General features: G+C 40.2%; 1 protein-coding gene across 3 annotated transcripts; it reads left to right on the top strand.

Annotated features, from left to right (window-relative positions):
• Positions 1-1,008: 1,008 nt before the first annotated feature.
• trpc4b (transient receptor potential cation channel, subfamily C, member 4b) lies at positions 1,009-14,436 on the top strand. 3 transcript variants are annotated; one of them, XR_014601364.1, is made up of 11 exons: positions 1,009-1,200; positions 2,054-2,439; positions 5,530-6,048; positions 10,102-10,438; positions 10,582-10,721; positions 10,895-11,208; positions 11,322-11,517; positions 12,049-12,115; positions 12,327-12,368; positions 12,994-13,083; positions 13,183-13,224. XR_014601364.1 is itself a non-coding variant. In XM_084065392.1 (11 exons), exons 2-11 carry the CDS (start codon positions 2,062-2,064, stop codon positions 13,684-13,686), a joined length of 2,715 nt encoding a protein of 904 aa, XP_083921518.1. In that variant the 5' UTR covers positions 1,009-1,200; positions 2,057-2,061; the 3' UTR covers positions 13,687-14,436. The 3 variants fall into 3 exon arrangements, 2 of the variants coding, with proteins under 2 accessions (XP_083921518.1, XP_083921517.1); XM_084065392.1 differs by having other exon boundaries at positions 2,057-2,439; positions 11,921-12,115; positions 13,183-14,436; XM_084065391.1 differs by having other exon boundaries at positions 11,921-12,115; positions 13,183-14,436.
• The last annotated feature ends 3,326 nt before the right edge of the window (positions 14,437-17,762 follow it).

The raw sequence follows: 17,762 nt of genomic DNA, 5'->3' as shown, positions 1-17,762 counted from the left end.
ATTGTCCTGTTTGGCACGGGGCGCTATTGAGCCAGTTTGTATGCATGTTATGTCCTGGTTCTGTGTGGAAAAAGTAAAAAAAAAAAATAAGAAAAAATTAAAAAAAAATTAAAAATGAAAAAAATATATATATATTTTTTGGGGATTTTTTTTTTTGTTAGAACTGAAAAACGGGAGGAATTGTTCCCAGACGTGACGTAGGGTGGGGGAACAAATCTGACGGACTGTTTTCAGACCAATTTACATAAAAACCACAGATAGCCTATGAAAGCCTGCATGCTCGAAGTCGGGTATTTGTTGGAACAGAAGAGAGGTGGGGGAGACCAAAAACACACAAAAATGAAGAAAAAGTTAAAATTCATGGTGTAGACCCTTTAATGTCTGTTCCATTTTATTTTCAGATTCCTTGGAGAATTACCCTGGGCTACACACACCAAGACAATCTGCGGACTGCAGACATGCAGCGGGCAGGGCTGCACTACTGGATCCTGCAGGAGTCTCCTGGATTTCGACCATGTCTCCTGACAGTCTCCTGGATTTTTCCTGGATTTGGTATCAAAATCCCCAAATTCACCAGAACACAGGAAATCTACTATGTTTAAAAGGTTTCTGGGGGAGGACCCCCAGACCCCAGCTTGGTCAGTGCATGCCATCATACAGAGATATTAACTTTTAAGTAATGAATGGTTATTATTAAAGATGGGTATTACATTGCTTCAGTCATCAAATCAATTTCTGTAGGCCTACTTTTAGCGTTTTAATGGATTCAATTGTACTCATCATTTTCCAATGATAGTAAAGCAAGCCTCACAAAAATCAAACTCACAAAATTCCCCAAAACACAGGAAATTACATAGGCTACTCTGTTAAAAGGTTTTGTGGACTCTGGGTCCGGTTGTAAGTGATATGCGCGCGTTTGTGCATGTGTGGGTGTGTGCGCGCAATCCACACACAATCCACTTCTTCCTCACAAGGCGCAATGCTTGAGCATCGACTGGACTGGCAGCAGTGTCACTGGGCTGGCACAGATTGTGAGATCTCTGAGGGGGAATACGCACCGTTCCAGTGCAAGTGCAACAGGTCTGGATCTGGATGGTAGCCTACTATTCTTAATTGGATTGTCTACTCTTTTTTCTTCTTTTTATTTCTCCGAACGATTCGAACGGAAAATAAAGCTATTTAAAATCCGACAGAAATAAGGTGGGTGTTTACAATATTATAGTCGATTGAATGCAGGAATTACACCAATAAAACAGACTAGGCCTACAGGATACAACCATAAAATATGTAGATTAGGTCTATAGGCCTCGACCTTAGGCCTATTAGCCTAATTATATTTTCTTAAATGTCGCCTATATCCTGCTCTCTGATGTTGATTGCCTTACTTTATTATTTTTCAAATAGTCCTGACAAAAGGTGTGTGAAAACAAACAACTTTAAACCACTGTCTCTCTGAAACCCCACCAACCAGGGATCATCGCCATGCCAGGCAGCTTGTGGTGTACATTTTTGTCAAATGAATATTTTTACCATGGACATACAATACAAATATTACGAAAACAGATCTAGACCTAAATGTAGGCATATATAGTTCTGTGGCAGTGTGGTCCTTAAAGTAATTGAGAGACCTTCTGGGTTGAGGTTCATTGAACGTGGTCCAAAAGGACCATTACAGGTTTGTAACTCAGGTTAGGACTCGGGTCCTTGTAAATAAGAAATTGCGCACCGCCGTCCTAGTGGACTCCTAATGTGCCATAGTGTCGTGGTAAATTAGTGTCATACAAATTCTGAAGAAAGACCTGGAGACTGACATTCAGTATGTGGGTCTTATGATCAAAATAGGAACGTTATAATGTTATGTAAAAACTAGCCATGGTTCACATGACGCTTGTATGACAGTCATGTTTCAGGGCTATGTAAAAACTAAATCTAACATTTGCCACGGACACATTTGTCCTTGTATGGACATATTGATGACCCCTGCCACCAAGACGTCTTTATTTCTCTTTCTTACTAAGTTTTTGTTTCCCTCTTTTTAATCTTAATGGTCCAGCAGCCGCAATGTCACAGCTGTATTACCGGAAGGCGAACAGCGCCGCCTACAGGGACCGGATTCCCCTGAGGATCGTACGGGCCGAGTCGGAGCTATCCTCCATGGAAAAGGCCTACCTGAGCGCCGTGGAGAAGGGCGACTATGGCAGCGTTAAACAGGCTCTGGAGGAGGCCGAGATCTACTTCAGGATCAACATCAACTGCATCGACCCCCTGGGCCGCACGGCTCTGCTCATCGCCATTGAAAACGAGAACCTGGAGATCATTGAGCTGTTGCTCGGCTTCAATGTGTACGTGGGGGACGCGCTGCTTCACGCCATCCGCAAAGAAGTTGTGGGTGCAGTGGAACTGCTGCTCAACCACAAGAAGCCCAGCAGAGACAAGCAGGTGCAGTCATTACCCATGGATCACACGACGCTCGTATGTCACGAGCGTCATGGGTGGCTGAACTTCAACTTGTTTTTTTCACTTTCTCCATTTACAACCCATACATCTACACAAACGTTCAGATTTCAAATAAAGTGCTTAACTCACGACCACGGATGTTAAAATTCTACTCGGGCCCCCAGAAGTACTCGTATCTTCCGTATTGTTCAATAAAAAGCATTTTAACCCGATTGGTGGCCATTTTCTCCATAGGCTTTCAACTACGCGACCCTATGGGTTGGGAGGGGTATTGCACTCGGATACATTATAACTCTATGAGAAGATGGCCGCCGATCGGATTGAAATGTTTTCTTATTGAACAATACGGAAGATACGGATATTTCTGAGGGCCCGAAGTGAATTATAACATCCGTGGCCATGGGTTAAGCACTTTATATTTGAAATCTGAACCTTTTATGTAGATGTACGGGTTGTAAATGGAGACAATGCAAAAACCAGGTTGAAGTTTGTTTCAGGGCCAGTACACAGTCATTATCTCAGATCTATGCTGTGCTTAGCCCGGGTTCAGAGCGTTAGTGAGTTCCCTCTAACGCTCGGAACAGGGCTATGCTGTGCTTATTCCTTAACTGGTGATATATTGTAGTATTATTAATATATATTTTTTTGTATTATAATTTGTTATATATTTTGGTTTAAACAACGTTTATTTATAAAAAGCAGTGGTGGAAAGTAACTAAGTAGGCTACATTTACTCAACTGTACTTTATTATTTATTTTCAGATTGGGCTCTGCAGCTAAATAAATATCAATTTAACCTTAACATGAAAAAGTTTGAGAACCACTTTGAAGAAATGAGGAGACCTCTGTTACTTCAGATTAGTGTTCTATAGTGTTCAGTGAACGCTATAGCAATGATTACTATGGGAATAAGAGCTACCATATTTAACAAATATTACACACACACACACACACACACACACACACACACACACACACACACACACACACACACTCACAGAACCTTTATTTAACCACTTGAACCCTATGTTGTTGAGCTGAGTCCCTCGGGACTCTTTGGCTCTATAGTGACTTTTCTGTTTTCGAGAGTGTACGTCTGGCTAGGGTGTTTCATGCGATGGGTGAGCAGCTTCATTGAAATAAATAGGTGGGCGGGCCTACTAACCTACTAACAACAACATTACATATTTATGGCAGTGATGCTGACTGAGAGATTAGTGTCCTCCAAGTGTCCATGAGCAAGACACCGAACCCCTAATTGCTTCCGATGAGCAGGTTTTGCAGGCCTTGCATGGTTTCCTCCGCCGTCGTGTGAATGGGTGAATGTAATGCACATTGTAAAGCGCTTTGGATGAAGGCTATATATAGTAATAACTACACTGTGGTTGCATCTGCTAAATAAATAAAAATGTTAGGAAAAAGGACGACACCAGCTACCTGTCCTGTACCAGGATCAGGGCGGAGGTCTGTGGGTTTGAGAAGGCCACTAATTCAATGATTCAATGTAGTCATCAATAGATTTTTAGCTGTGACATTTGCAACTGGTATCTCTGAAATACGTCTTCCTTGCTCGTGTCTTTTGTGATGTGTGTGGACTGGGTGGCTGCAGATTAATTGCCCTTCCTGGGATATAGTAAATAAAGTCATCTGAATCTGTCTGTCCAAGAATTGCAAGCGCAAACCAAGAGATGTCAGAGCTTATCACAGCTATGTTGGCACTTTTCAGCGAAAGCTTTTCCCACAATACGGATGCTGGGGTGTAAGTGGTTAAATCTGATAAAGATCCAGGGAAGATGTGATTATCTATGTACAGCACAGGGCTATATTTATTTCGGTTACCCAACTCTGAGATTATTTTCATCTGAAACAGGTTGCCTTTCTGTTTTTGATGTTCAATTCTAAGCCTTTTTGCAAAAGACTTGGGAACAAGAAGGCTTTCTCCACCTGTTAAAGGACAGCTTAACAAGCCCTTGTAGTGCTGTTGACATCTTTGTAGAGTTTTATTTGACACTGAGGATTTTACTATGTATGAAGTCCATTACAGCGTGAATCCAGCAGTGTGAATTTAACTAAAACGTTAAATAAATCTAAAACGGACCCCATTCTGACTCTCTGAGATTTAAACTAAATTACACAGAGGATTTCACTGTGCATATAGTGTTCTTCTGTGGGAAAGGAAAAAGGAATTGCTCCCACCTTATAGAATATTCTGCCACTTGCAGAACCACAAGCCATTATCTTTATTTAGTGTTAGACTTGCTGTCTGAGGGTGAGGTCACACCTAACTTTGATTCTGCTAATGTGGCCGTCTTTTTGCAATGGTTTTCAATGGGAACAGAGCTGCCATTGTGCGGCAACAAAACGTTCCGTTCCCATTGAAAACCATTGCAAAAAGACGGCCACATAGACAGAATCAAAGTTAGATGTGACCGGACCCTGAGACTCTATTCACAAAGTTAGATGTATTAATTCTTCACCTTTTTGTATTGTACTTACTGAAGTAGGGGTTCTGGTGTGACTTTACCCATGAGTAAGGTGCATGAAAAAAAGGCAGGGAAATTTTATTCAGAAGAATTTCAGCAACACTTCAAATCAATCGGGGAGGGGGTTGGGGGGGTTGTATGGTCAAACTTTTTTTTTTATCCTAAATTTAAAAATTCAAATTGAACGGTATCTGCTGTTTGATGTGAATAGTGCAGTTAAAAACAGAGCCACTAGATGGCAGAACTCCTACTTTACCACAACAGCTTGATTTTGCAACAAAAACACCAGGATTAGAATCGTCTCCTTTTTTTCCAAAAGTATATTTTGAAAAGTTTAAAATCACAATCAATTCAAAATTGTGAATTTGGTGAATTGTGACACCCCTACTTGCAGTATTGTAGAAAAATAGCTATATTTAGAAGAGACATATTTCAGCCTATAGCTTTCATCAGGGTGAATTGCACTAATTCTAGTTACATGCTTGGCAAAGGCGCTGTGTATTGTCAGACTTTTGGGAAAATAACAGCATTGCATTATGTTAATTGTTTTTCAGGACAGTGTAATTGTGTGGTCCTCTCTTGTTTTTAGGTACCACCGATTCTCCTGGACAAGCAGTTTTCAGACTTCACCCCAGACATCACTCCAATCATCCTTGCAGCCCACACCAACAACTACGAGATCATCAAGCTGCTTGTGCAGAGAGGTGTCTCCATACCTCAGCCACATGCCGTGCGCTGCAACTGCGGAGAATGCGGGGTCAGTTCAGACGTGGACGGACTGCGGCACTCGCGCTCTCGCATCAACATCTACAAGGCCCTCTCCAGCCCATCTCTCATCGCCCTCTCCAGTGAGGATCCTTTCCTCACCGCTTTTCAACTCAGTTGGGAGCTGCACGAGCTCAGCGTTGTGGAGAACGAGTTCAAGTCCGAATACCAGGAGCTGTCCCGGCTGTGCAAACAGTTTGCAAAAGATCTGTTAGACCAGACCCGCAGCTCCAGAGAGCTGGGGATAATCCTCAACTACCGTGATGACAGCAACCCTCTGCTGGATGAGAACGTGAACGATCTGGCCCGTCTGAAGCTGGCCATCAAATATCGTCAGAAAGAGGTAAGCTTGTGGCTCATCTATGACATCAGGTACTTTTTCTTTTTTTCTCCCCACTTTTAGACATTATGCCAATTGATTTCTCCCCACACATATTTATTTGTGTTGTCACTGCTGTTGTATCCTACTGGCTCACCTACCAGCGAGGTGCCCCCACCGGGAGGACGTAGCGCCGCCCTCCGTCCTACTCCTCCCGCCCAAAAACTCCTTGCTGAGAGGTTCCGCCCCAGCCTGTAGGAGTACGTTCTGTGACAAATATCATCCTCCCCACCCGGCTTCACTCCACCGAACACGGTCGACAAAGCCGGATGCACCACGGTGGATTCGAACCACTAGTCTCCGGGGTGGTGGGCAGGCACTTTACCACTGCTTCACCCGAGCGCCCGAAATCAGCTACTTTTGGGTCCATTTTTACACTCATTGTTAAATTAACACTGAGGATTTTACTTTGTTGTGGTGCACTGCAGAGTGCACACTGCAGTGCTGCGGCGATGAAGACAAAGCAGAGTCAGTACTCAGTATCATATCATATCCCATTCCCATCTATTTATTTATTTACATTTCACTGTACACTCATCATGACACACACACACACACACACACACACACACACACACACACACACACACACACACACACACACACACACACACACACACACACACACACACTATATTGAACACATACAGTACAGTGATGGTTTGTAGAAAAGCATTGTGGAAATGAGCTGGAAGTGGCCATGGACTGAGATGGGTGGAGACGTCCTGTGGGAGTTTAGAACAACAAGTAATTGCCAAGACGTCTCTTCCCAATGCATTATAGTAGCCCTCTCAGGCCCATGGTAATAGGATAATTAGGGATAATGATGCCATGGTAAACTGATGCAGCATTTGCCTGAAATTTAAACTTGTAATGTTTTAATAAGGGCGTTACGGGGAAGCTTTTAACATCTTTACTGGAATGTTTTTCTCATGGATTTGATGCCAGCTTTGTATCCCTTTATATAAAATAGATCTAGCTAACAGTTTCTCATCATTTTTCACATGCTTGGATGTTTAGTAGGTTTACATTGTTTGTAGGTTTACATTTTGTTGATTTTGTACATCTGAATTCTATTCATGTAGTATCATTAGCTTTTATTTATGTTGCTTACGCTTTATCACTTTTGGAGATCTTTCAGGTATTTATTTGCTGTGTATCATGGATGTCCTATTGTTTGTTTTGTAGTGCATTTTTGGCAAAGACATGTCATTTAATTCCTTCACACAGTGCAGAGTGCAGAGTTTTGCCAACTCATGCACCAAAACTAAATTACTGTATGGGATCTACAGAAATTGGAGCTGGTAGGGTCACACACATATTGTGACATGATGTATAAGCCTATACCATTGAACAGTAGGACAAGCATGACACTGTCCAAAGACAGTCTCCACATATTATGTACACAATTATGTAACGGCAGTCCTTTATTATATGCCCGCTGGAGGAGTTTTGCACTCTACACAGTGCAACTATAAGCTTTTGTTATTGATTTTCGCTTAAAAACATATAGCCTACACACAACATCCACTCAGAAGATTCTTATGGAATGTATTATTGGCACAATCATTGATTATTTGTCTGTAAGAATATGGTATGTATACATTTATACCTAACCATAGTAGAAGATAATTGCGCAACGTCAAAGGTAGCAGTCAAAATGCTTTAAACTATAGTTTTTGTGGAGAAAACTGAATTTTCTATACATTTCCCATGTCAGTGTTTGGTTGGGTGTACGACAAGTTGAGGTTTTTAGGTGGAATAACATTGCCCCCTTTGGAGTATCAGAAAAACTGCATTCACACTGTGAAGTGGATATAGTTGTTTATTATCCTTCAGTACACACTACACCAGTCATAGCTGTGTGTTTCAGGGGTTCGCTGACCGTATCCTGTAAGGTTTGAAGAATTTACACCACCTAAGTTTCACATCTCTCACCCTTAACTCATTTAAACGTTTTTTTGTACAGATTTGTTATTTGTTTTGACTTTATCAAGTCACTACACACTAGCCTCACTCTACCATGATGTTCCACTTTACCAGAGTGGAACGTCTGGTTTGAGTGTGCAGACTAGAGTTCCACTTCAGAGAAGAAGTAGCCAAGCAAGCATTCACTCGCTTTAAAAACCTGATCTATACTGCGACACGTTGTGAGCGTGTAAATCTGCTATTTTCCTCATTTGACTCTATTGTATTACAATGTATAAATTAAGCATTAGTGGATGTAAAGTAACTGAAAGCTCAGTCAAAGCAAACTACACAGTTAGTTTTGTCTGTTTCCTCTTTTCTCACATTTTTTATTCTGAACATTGCCCGTTTCATTTGACACAGAGGGAGCCAAGGAGAACAATGATTATGAGTAACACTGCAATATAGTGTACTGGTGGTCAGGACGAATAGAATAAACCTTCTAATACCATGGATGGTTATGATCATAACCCTAATGCCTAATGTACTGTATACTCCGTCATACTACGGTGTTACACGTCAGAAATACCCAATCTACAATTGCATGTGAGCTTATATTATTATTATTTTTGGCGTGCCACGCCGATGTACAGTGAAGCGAGCTCCATGTGAGGTTCAAAGCCTGCTTGCTCATGATGAATATATGAACAATATTTAAAATATGTAATATATTAAAACATAATAATCATTTTAATTTATCAGATACTGTATCTATCTTACTTGATTTTTCCCCCCAGGTAAAATCCACTGATGTAGTGTGGAGGACTTTGCATGGTCTCTAAAAGTGTTCCAGACTGTGAAAAGAATTGGGCCTATAGGCTGTTCCATCATAAACCCCTTAATAACTTACTGAGTGCATTTTATTGTCCTTTCACTGTGAATTACGATGCTATAAATCTTAGTGTTTTTTATTTTATTTCATGTTTTTATTTTATATTCTTACATCTTCATCCAAAACAGTGTTGGCTTCATGTTGATAATGCAACAATTTTACATGCATGACTACAGCATGACTACAGATAATTCAACAAATCCTGTAAAACATACAGCTACTGTGTGAGCAGGGGTTCCCAAACTTTTCCATGCACACTTTCCCCCCAAATAGCCCTAGCCTCTTGCTGTGGCCGCCTTATTTCAAAATGGATTTAAAAAAAGATAAAATTAGAACATTTTAGATTACTTTTTAACATTTTTTGACAATAATCACATGTTGAAAATGGGTGCGCCAGGTTGAAAGTGGTTAAAATGGCACTATAATTGTATGAATTGGAATTTAATAGAGTCCACACCTACTTTCAAGGTCAGGTGAATAGGAAAAATCTAATTGAAAAGAGTCCTGCACACTGGCTTCACTTACAATAAGTTTTATTGAGTACAGTTTCGGTCAGTTGGACCGAAACATTGTGCTATACTGAATTTGTATTGAAAGTAACTATTTGAAAACCTTGAAAACCTGTGGAATAAACAGTACAAGTTGCAGCCATCCAAGATATCTGATTGTCTGTTTGATGAATGACCGTATCACATAGAATTCAGTGCTCTCTACCCTACTACAATGGGGATCCATTTGGCCTTAACAAAGTTAGGCAGACATTAAAGTCCCATCACCAACTGCAGATGTCCAGCAGATGTTTATATCAAATCTCAGAGGGTAAAGAACATGGAGGAGGGAAACAGACAGTCCTCAGAGCAAGCAGTTCTTTTTTAAATATGTCTCCACTCAGTAGCATTTGTATTGTGTGCCAAGGATATTTTACTTTTATATTTTGTAAAGGTACAGTATACAGGACAATCTGTGGCTCTTATGCCTCCCATATCTGGAGTATGGAAGATTGGTGCTCAAGTTGTTTTAGACATTTGGCATTCACAATAATACAGTTGCAATTGAATATATAGGTTATACAACAATATAGGTTATACAACAATATAACCTATATAATAAACTACCACCAAACACCATCACTACCCACCTCTTTCTGTCTGTCTATGTTGGCCATTCATTCTCCCTCTCTTTCTCTGAGTGTTTCTTCCCATCTTGCTTTCTTTCAGTTTGTTGCACAGCCCAACTGTCAGCAGCTCCTGGCGTCTCGCTGGTATGATGAGTTTCCAGGCTGGAGGAGGCGCCACTGGGCAGGGAAGTTCATCACGTGTGTGTTCATTGGCCTCCTCTTCCCACTCTTCTCCATTTTTTACCTGATTTCTCCAAAGAGCCGCTTTGGCCTGTTCATCCGGAAGCCCTTCATTAAGTTCATCTGTCACACAGCGTCCTATCTAACGTTCCTCTTACTGCTCCTGCTGGCCTCACATCACATTGTCCATAACAACCCCAACCGGCAGGGCCCAGCGCCCACCACTGTGGAGTGGATGATCCTCCCCTGGGTCGTTGGTAACGCGCACGCGCGCATACACACACATGTTATTGCTTGTCCAGGATAATCAGTGGTACTCATACAGTTGAGTGCAAGGCCATCCTGAACACTACTTGATCATAATGTGCGTACTAACCCTTTTATCTCATTTTTATCACAGGCTTCATTTGGACAGAAATCAAGCAGATGTGGGATGGTGGTTTCAAAGACTACATACATGACTGGTGGAACTTAATGGACTTTATTATGAACTCTTTGTACCTTGCAACCATTTCTATGAAGATTGTTGCATTTTTCAAAGTATGATCTCCATGCATATTTCTATCTTTCGTTATTCTATTCTATCTTCATGTTCCTCATTACATTGTTCACATTTTGCCACAGTCCTCAGGACCAATACAATTACTATGTTGCTGCATCACATACCGTAGGTAGAGTGAATGTTGAGTGAACCTTCTCCTTCTTTCCAACAGTATAGTGGTGTTAAACCCAGAGAGTGTTGGGACATGTGGCACCCAACGTTGGTGGCTGAGGCGCTGTTTGCCATAGCCAACATTTTCAGCTCCTTGCGCCTCATCTGCCTCTTCACTGCCAACTCACATCTGGGACCGTTGCAGATCTCACTGGGTCGTATGCTTCTGGACATCCTCAAGTTTCTCTTCATCTACTGTCTGGTGCTTCTAGCCTTTGCCAATGGCCTCAACCAGCTGTACTTTTACTATGATACAGCTGAGGAAGAGGATTGCGTTGGCATCCGTTGTCAAAACCAAAACAATGCCTTCTCAACGCAAGTTTTCTTTTTTTTTCTTTTTCTTTTTTAAGACACATCTGTATTGCCCATAAATATGCATCAGTGCCTGAGCTGCAAATAATTTTATTGCATTCTGTTTGCTTGTTTAGGTTGTTTGAGACACTGCAATCTTTATTCTGGTCTGTCTTTGGCCTGATCGGCCTGTATGTGACCAATGTGAAAGCACCCCATGAGTTCACTGAGTTTGTGGGCGCTACCATGTTTGGGACCTATAATATAATCTCCCTTGTAGTTCTTCTCAACATGCTGATTGCAATGATGAACAACTCATACCAGCACATTGCTGTAAGTGGCACATCCATCATCCACAGAGGTCACACTCAGAAAGGATCCGTTTACTTGTTTTAATTGTACATTTTATGCCATTCCAAACCACAGAATGTTTTCGGCCATCCGGCCTTCATCAATGTGTGTGTGTTCCGCCGGATGGACGAAAATGTTCTGTGGGATTGGAATGGTATAAAGTGGACAATTAAAACAAGTAAATGGATCCTTTCTGAGTGCTACTGTCTTTTTTTCACTATAGTTAACAGTTTACTAGGACAATGCACCAAACGGTCAGCACATTGTGGAAAACAAATTGACATCCACATAATAATATTAATAACATTAATAATAACACTGCTACAAAATGTTATTATTGTTCCTATTGCAAAAATGTTCTTGTTCAATGTTTTTCTACCTTTAGGACCATGCTGATATAGAGTGGAAATTTGCAAGAACAAAATTATGGATGAGTTACTTTGAAGAGAGTGGGACTGTTCCTTCTCCATTCAATATCATCCCTAGTCCAAAGTCTGTTTTATATCTATTTAGATGGATGAAGACCAACATAATGAAGAGAACACGCACAAAAAAGAGAGAAACATTTGGAACCCTAGGGGTAAGATCCGAGTTTTGTCCTCTGCACCGTGGAAATGTTCTGAGACCATGAAATCAAACAGGGTAGCTGAGAAAGAGTAGCATAAATTATATTACTTAACATAATAGGACCGCCAAATGTTTTAGAGGCTATATTTACTGAGGGCAAATAATAGAGAATATGTACCCTACTGTTATAGTAAGTGCAGAAATAACACCAATATCTTTTGCAGAGACGTGCTGCTGAAAATGTACGAATAAACCATCAGTATCAGGTATTGATTTGTTTGTTTTTCAATTATAGCAGTATATTTGCCAGACCCAAGGGGTCGGGCTTACATGAGGCTTTGTATCTGTTTTCTCCATACATGGTATGTCACTTTGTCCCCCGGCCCCAGCCAAAAAGGTCTGTCCCCCTTTCGTCATAGAAGGGACATAGAAGGGACACACGTCATGCGAAGCCCGGCCATTCAGATTTCAACCACTAGGGGTCTGGCAGTACCAGGTCTCCTGGTTCTAGTTATCTTAACACCTAGAGTGGGCCGCTATCCTATGCCCATATATGGCGTTCTCTCTATCTGTCAGTCCTTGTCCCTTTTATGCCCATATATGGCGATCGATGATGTCATCAGTATGCCCATGTATGGGCTGATTTGTTTGTGCCTGATGCTGTGATGACACATTGAAGTTAGACAACACACTCCATATTTGGGCGTAGCTGCAATTTGAACTCCTTACATGGTTAAGGCTGACCTGAGCGTGACAACGTGGTCTGCCGGCTGGTCTTTGGCCAATTTTAATATAGGATGTGGATTGTCAACACTTAGCAGTCTAATGTAGTTACTGATCCAATCTGATCCAATGCTCTACCTGTTTTGACTGATTCTATATATTTTTCAGGAGGTGTTGAGGAACCTAGTAAAGAGATATGTGGCTGCAATGATCAGAGATGCCAAAACAGAGGAGGGCCTGACAGAGGAGAATTTCAAGGTAATCTACAGTTATTAATGTACAGGATGTACACCCTTGGTACCTGAAGTACTTGCATCTTTATTGTGGTTGTAACGTTTATCTTTTAATGACTGTAAGGAGTTGAAGCAAGATATTTCCAGCTTCCGCTATGAAGTACTGGGAATGATGAAGAGCAAAAATCACGCTGGCCTAGCAGGTAAAGTTGCTACCTCCAGCTTGGTTTATCCTGACCATTCATTCAAATATTCCCCCAAATTTGCTCCTGCACAACCAAAAAAAAAGGTCCACCTGTATGATGTCACCACCTCCATTCTGGATCAGAGTGTAGCAAACAGCACTAGCTCCGTGGCGTCCACCAGGCTGGCCAATGGCTCAGTGATCCCATCCTACGTAGGAAAGCAGACCCATAATGACGTCAAGGATGTCTCAGGCAATGGGATCCAGAAACTAAGCATGGGCAAATGTCCCCCTCAAGAATGTGATGAAATACATTCTTTGTCTGATGAGTCTGTGAATGAGGAGTTTCTAGACTGTGAGGGACCGAAGCAGGAGCAGCTAATGTTCAGGGAGCTGTTGGTGGAGGTTGTGGAGGAGGAAGAGGAAGAGGAGGAATCAGAATGACGGCATTCAGAAAGCGGAACATTCTCCAGAGGAAGATCCTGCTCATGGAGTGACTAATCATTAGTCAGTGGTTCAATGAAAGACTTATATTATGAGAATATTGGAATGGGACTTGGAAACATCTTGATCTACATGTATATCCTGGAAAGCAGAAATGTTAATAAAGTGAATTTGCCTTACTCTACATCAGTTCACCTATGGTAAATAACATGAAAATGTAGAAAGGTCATGGACCAATTGCCAACCATCAACAGTGTAAGAGGTTGAGGAATTGGTGTGCTAAGATAACAAGTATGTTCAACAAAGTAACTAATGAAAGAAGTAGACAACAAACCTGGCACTGATCTAAATAATATACGTAGCATCAGTAAACACCATACCTTGGTAAAAAAAAGAAAGAAAAGAAAACATTAATAGCATCTAATTACAGGGTCCCCACTCAAATCAAATTGTCATTTTCCATGACATTTCAGGGGAACAAACATTTTGCGAATGGTAATGTTTGAAAAAGTAGTGGGAAAATATAACGTGTTCTTTGAAAAATCTTGGTCAATTCTCATGACTTCCATGGTTTTGAATGATGTGTGGACTGGGAACCCCTGATATTAGTCAATGAGCTGGAAGTGCAGACACAAAGATAACAAACGATTGCATTCTGTATGCAAGCAGTGCTTACCTCTGCCAATGCAATTGTCAAGATATGCCATTTCCACTTGAGATCTGACCAATTATGTAATTTTTCTTGACCCGTTTGATGATTGTTAGGTTGTTTGCTCAGGGAATAGTGGAATCAACAAGTGCACCTACATTATAAGATTGTATTGATAGCATCTATTTCCAGAGAGCCCTGAAACTGCTGCCTATCGTCTTTTGTTGCACTATTGTTTCCTTGTTACCTGTGTTCATGTCTGCTGCAAACAAAAGTAAATTATTCATGCACAAAATAATGCACTAATGTGCTCAGATTATCATTTAACTGTTATTATTGCAGTTCATTTGCATTTTTGTCTCCTTAAGCCATACCAAATTTGAATATATTATACACACGTTTTGAATGTACTGTATATTCACGTACACTATATGCCTACTGTATTCTGTAGAAAATGTTACTCTGTATGCAGTTATTAATACTAAACCAGTGTACTGAGTAATGCATCAATGTTTCTCTAAATGTTGTATGCTTAGAACCATTGAGCATTCTGCAAGCATGTTATAACCTCATAACAAACCTCAAAAAGATGATTATCATTATCCTGTTTTTTGTATTGTTTTTCTTTTTTTTAAGGTTGAGGGTTCCTCACATACTGTATAGTGCACTACACTTGCACTGATATTCTTGACATAACTTCATAACTCAAAGCTGCAAGCAACATGGGGTCACTGGATTTATGATACCAAAGCAGCCAATAAATCGTGATTTTCAGATTCCTTCCTTTCTGGAACTTCTACTTGTTCTACTGTATGTCACTGACCGTGGATAAAGGTTTCCCCAATGTTAAATGTAACTGTCTTCGTTCCCATTTTAAAGGGGCTACACCATGAATTTTAACTTTTTCTTCTTTTTTGTGTGTTTTTGGTCTCCCCTACCTCTCTTCTATCCTCAAAAATAACCCAGTTTGAACACTCAGGCTTTCACAGCAAATCTGGGGTTTTCTGTAAATTGGTCTAAAAACAGGCCAAACTGATTTGGTCCCGCAAGTGATGTCACTAGCGCAAACAATTCCTCCCGTTTTTCGGTTCCAACCTAAAAAAATAAATAAATAAAAAATATATTTTTTAAAAGAAATATTTTTCTTATTTTTTTCTTTTACTTTTTCCACACAGAACCAGGAGATAACATGCATACAAACTGGCTCAATAGCGCCCCGTGCCAAACAGGACAATGTGGTATTGCAGGTGAAAGTGCTTTATAAGCCAGAGAGAAGTTAGTTGGAATGAGTATATCTGAGGCTTGATTTAGGCTCAAACCTTTTGAAAAACGTTTAAATATTATTTTTTTTTTTTAAATTCATGGTGTAGCCCCTTTAAATGTAAATAAGTGTTTTTACAAGTATGTGTTTGGGTGGAGTTCTAGTTCAAAGTGTAAGACACACTGCATACAATTACCCCCAAACAGGGACAGATTGCTCCTTTTGGGAATTGGCTGCCACTTCGAAATTCCTGGATTATACACTTAATTAAATACAGCGATAGAGTTTTTTTGTATTTTCGATGTGCAACAGACAATATACATTGTGCATTTTACTTCCCCACCCTCCCACCCCCCACCAAGGTCATAATAAATCAACAAAAAAGACAGAACATGACTGAATGCAAAAAATAAGTAAATAAACAAGTAAATAAAAAGAAATGGTCAGACAAACCAAACAATATAATGTTGATTGAAATGTATTGTAGTGCCTTACCGAACTATATAACGGAGTATGGATTGTAGAAGAACTTTTAGGGGCAAAGAAAACCCTCCTAGATATGTTTGGGGCTTTTCTTTTGGCCATTGATTAATCATGTTCCAAAGATATAGCCATAGAATCATGTTTCATCTTCATAATGAGCATAATTAAACTGTTAATTGTCTGAATTCTTATTTGTGCTAAACATTTCCCAGCATAAGAATATTGTTTTAATCAATTTGAAGATACTTTCAGCAAGTCATTATGAAACAAAATATGTGGAGGGCTGGTGAGCATATTCTTTCTGCTCCGCCAAATTGTGAGAGCACAGCTTATCTGTATTATGAGTTTGTTTTCTTCTCGTGGTATTTGCAGTCAAATTCCCCAGTTCATCTTTTTCCCCTTAACCATGCCCCTGCCACTGGAGCCATGACCTTTGAATTCCTTCACGACAGCAATAAATTGTGTGTGAATGCATGTGTACTGGTGCTTATATGATTTCATGCATTTATGAATGCATAGACCTATGTTTTGTTTTTACCCATAATGGTAAATGTTAGTTCCAGTCGACTAAGTGACATGAGTGCTGATATACACAGTAGTCTACAAAGAATACTCTTTTATGATCATATGCAGTGGATGAAACTTATCTAGCTAGCTAGTTTAGCCATGTCTTAGACTTTAGCAGCACAGTTTGCTGTGTTTTCTCTACTGGCATGAAAGACATCCAGCCTTCTTTTATGCTCCATGGAACAGGAGTAGTTGGATGGGAAATGACTTTCATGCTCACATATGGTGGCCTTGGCCAGAGACTAGAACATCATGTGGGCAGACCAAAGTGATGGAAAAGGTGATGCTATGTGCCCTCCAAATGCCTGATTTATACATGGTTGTGTGCCGGTGTCGTGCACCAAAAATAGCAGATCTACAAGTTCACACAAAGTATAAATCACCCTAAAGCCTACTTTATATTTCATTGTATGACTGCAGAAAATAACAGATTTTCAAGTATTATTTAGACTGGAAGATGCAGAGAACATTAAATTACACTACTGAACCACAAATAACCTTTTGAAACCTGTTCCACACATGTTTATATCCATTTGGTTTTAATAATTTCCTTTTCCTCTTGTTTTCTTAGTTCCAGACTCCTACCATACAAACATTTTCCTAAACTGCCTAAATGAGTCTTCTCAGTAGTCTTGCCATCCAATATATCTTGGAAGGCAATCCATCAATTGCTTTGTATCCGGATAATTAATACAAGGACATGTTTTTAAACAAGAGCCCTAATATTAGATTTGTTTGTTGTTGATTTTCTCAAAATAGAAATGCCATTTCATTCCACATGGCTCAATTTAAAGGGAATCATCACTCAATTGACGTTTTCTGTTATGCTATGAAAAATATTCAGAATCAGAATCAACTTTATTGTCACAACACAGGATTTCAGGTGTAAAGAAGTGAGTGAAATGTGTTTTTGTGCTCCATCGTGCTCCATCGTTTTTGTTTTCAGAAAGAGAAAAAACAGAAGGGGGGGAGAGCAAGGAGGGAAAAAAAGTGAACATGATCATCTTTTTCCCAATACCATAAAATTATTTGGGAAATCTTTACACTTTTGGCTTTTAGCTTTGCCATGGAATTATATCCAAAGTCCCAGATAATAGGTTCAGAAGAGCATGCTGC

This window comes from Gymnoscopelus microlampas, assembly GCF_963454915.1.
Source record: "Gymnoscopelus microlampas genome assembly, chromosome: 8".
NCBI classification, from domain to species: Eukaryota; Metazoa; Chordata; class Actinopteri; order Myctophiformes; family Myctophidae; genus Gymnoscopelus; species Gymnoscopelus microlampas.
Note: the sequence above shows the minus strand (reverse complement) of the source record. Positions and strands in the feature narration are given on the sequence as shown.

What these genes read in the sequence shown, in the direction of transcription:
- trpc4b (XM_084065392.1), top strand. Translation starts at nt 2,062, where the DNA reads ATGTCACAGCTGTATTACCGGAAGGCGAACAGCGCCGCCTACAGGGAC. An exon ending in TCAAATATCGTCAGAAAGAG is followed by an intron (nt 6,049 to 10,101) that starts GTAAGCTTGTGG and finishes GCTTTCTTTCAG; the next exon opens with TTTGTTGCACAGCCCAACTG. An exon ending in ACTCATACCAGCACATTGCT is followed by an intron (nt 11,518 to 11,920) that starts GTAAGTGGCACA and finishes TTCTACCTTTAG; the next exon opens with GACCATGCTGATATAGAGTG.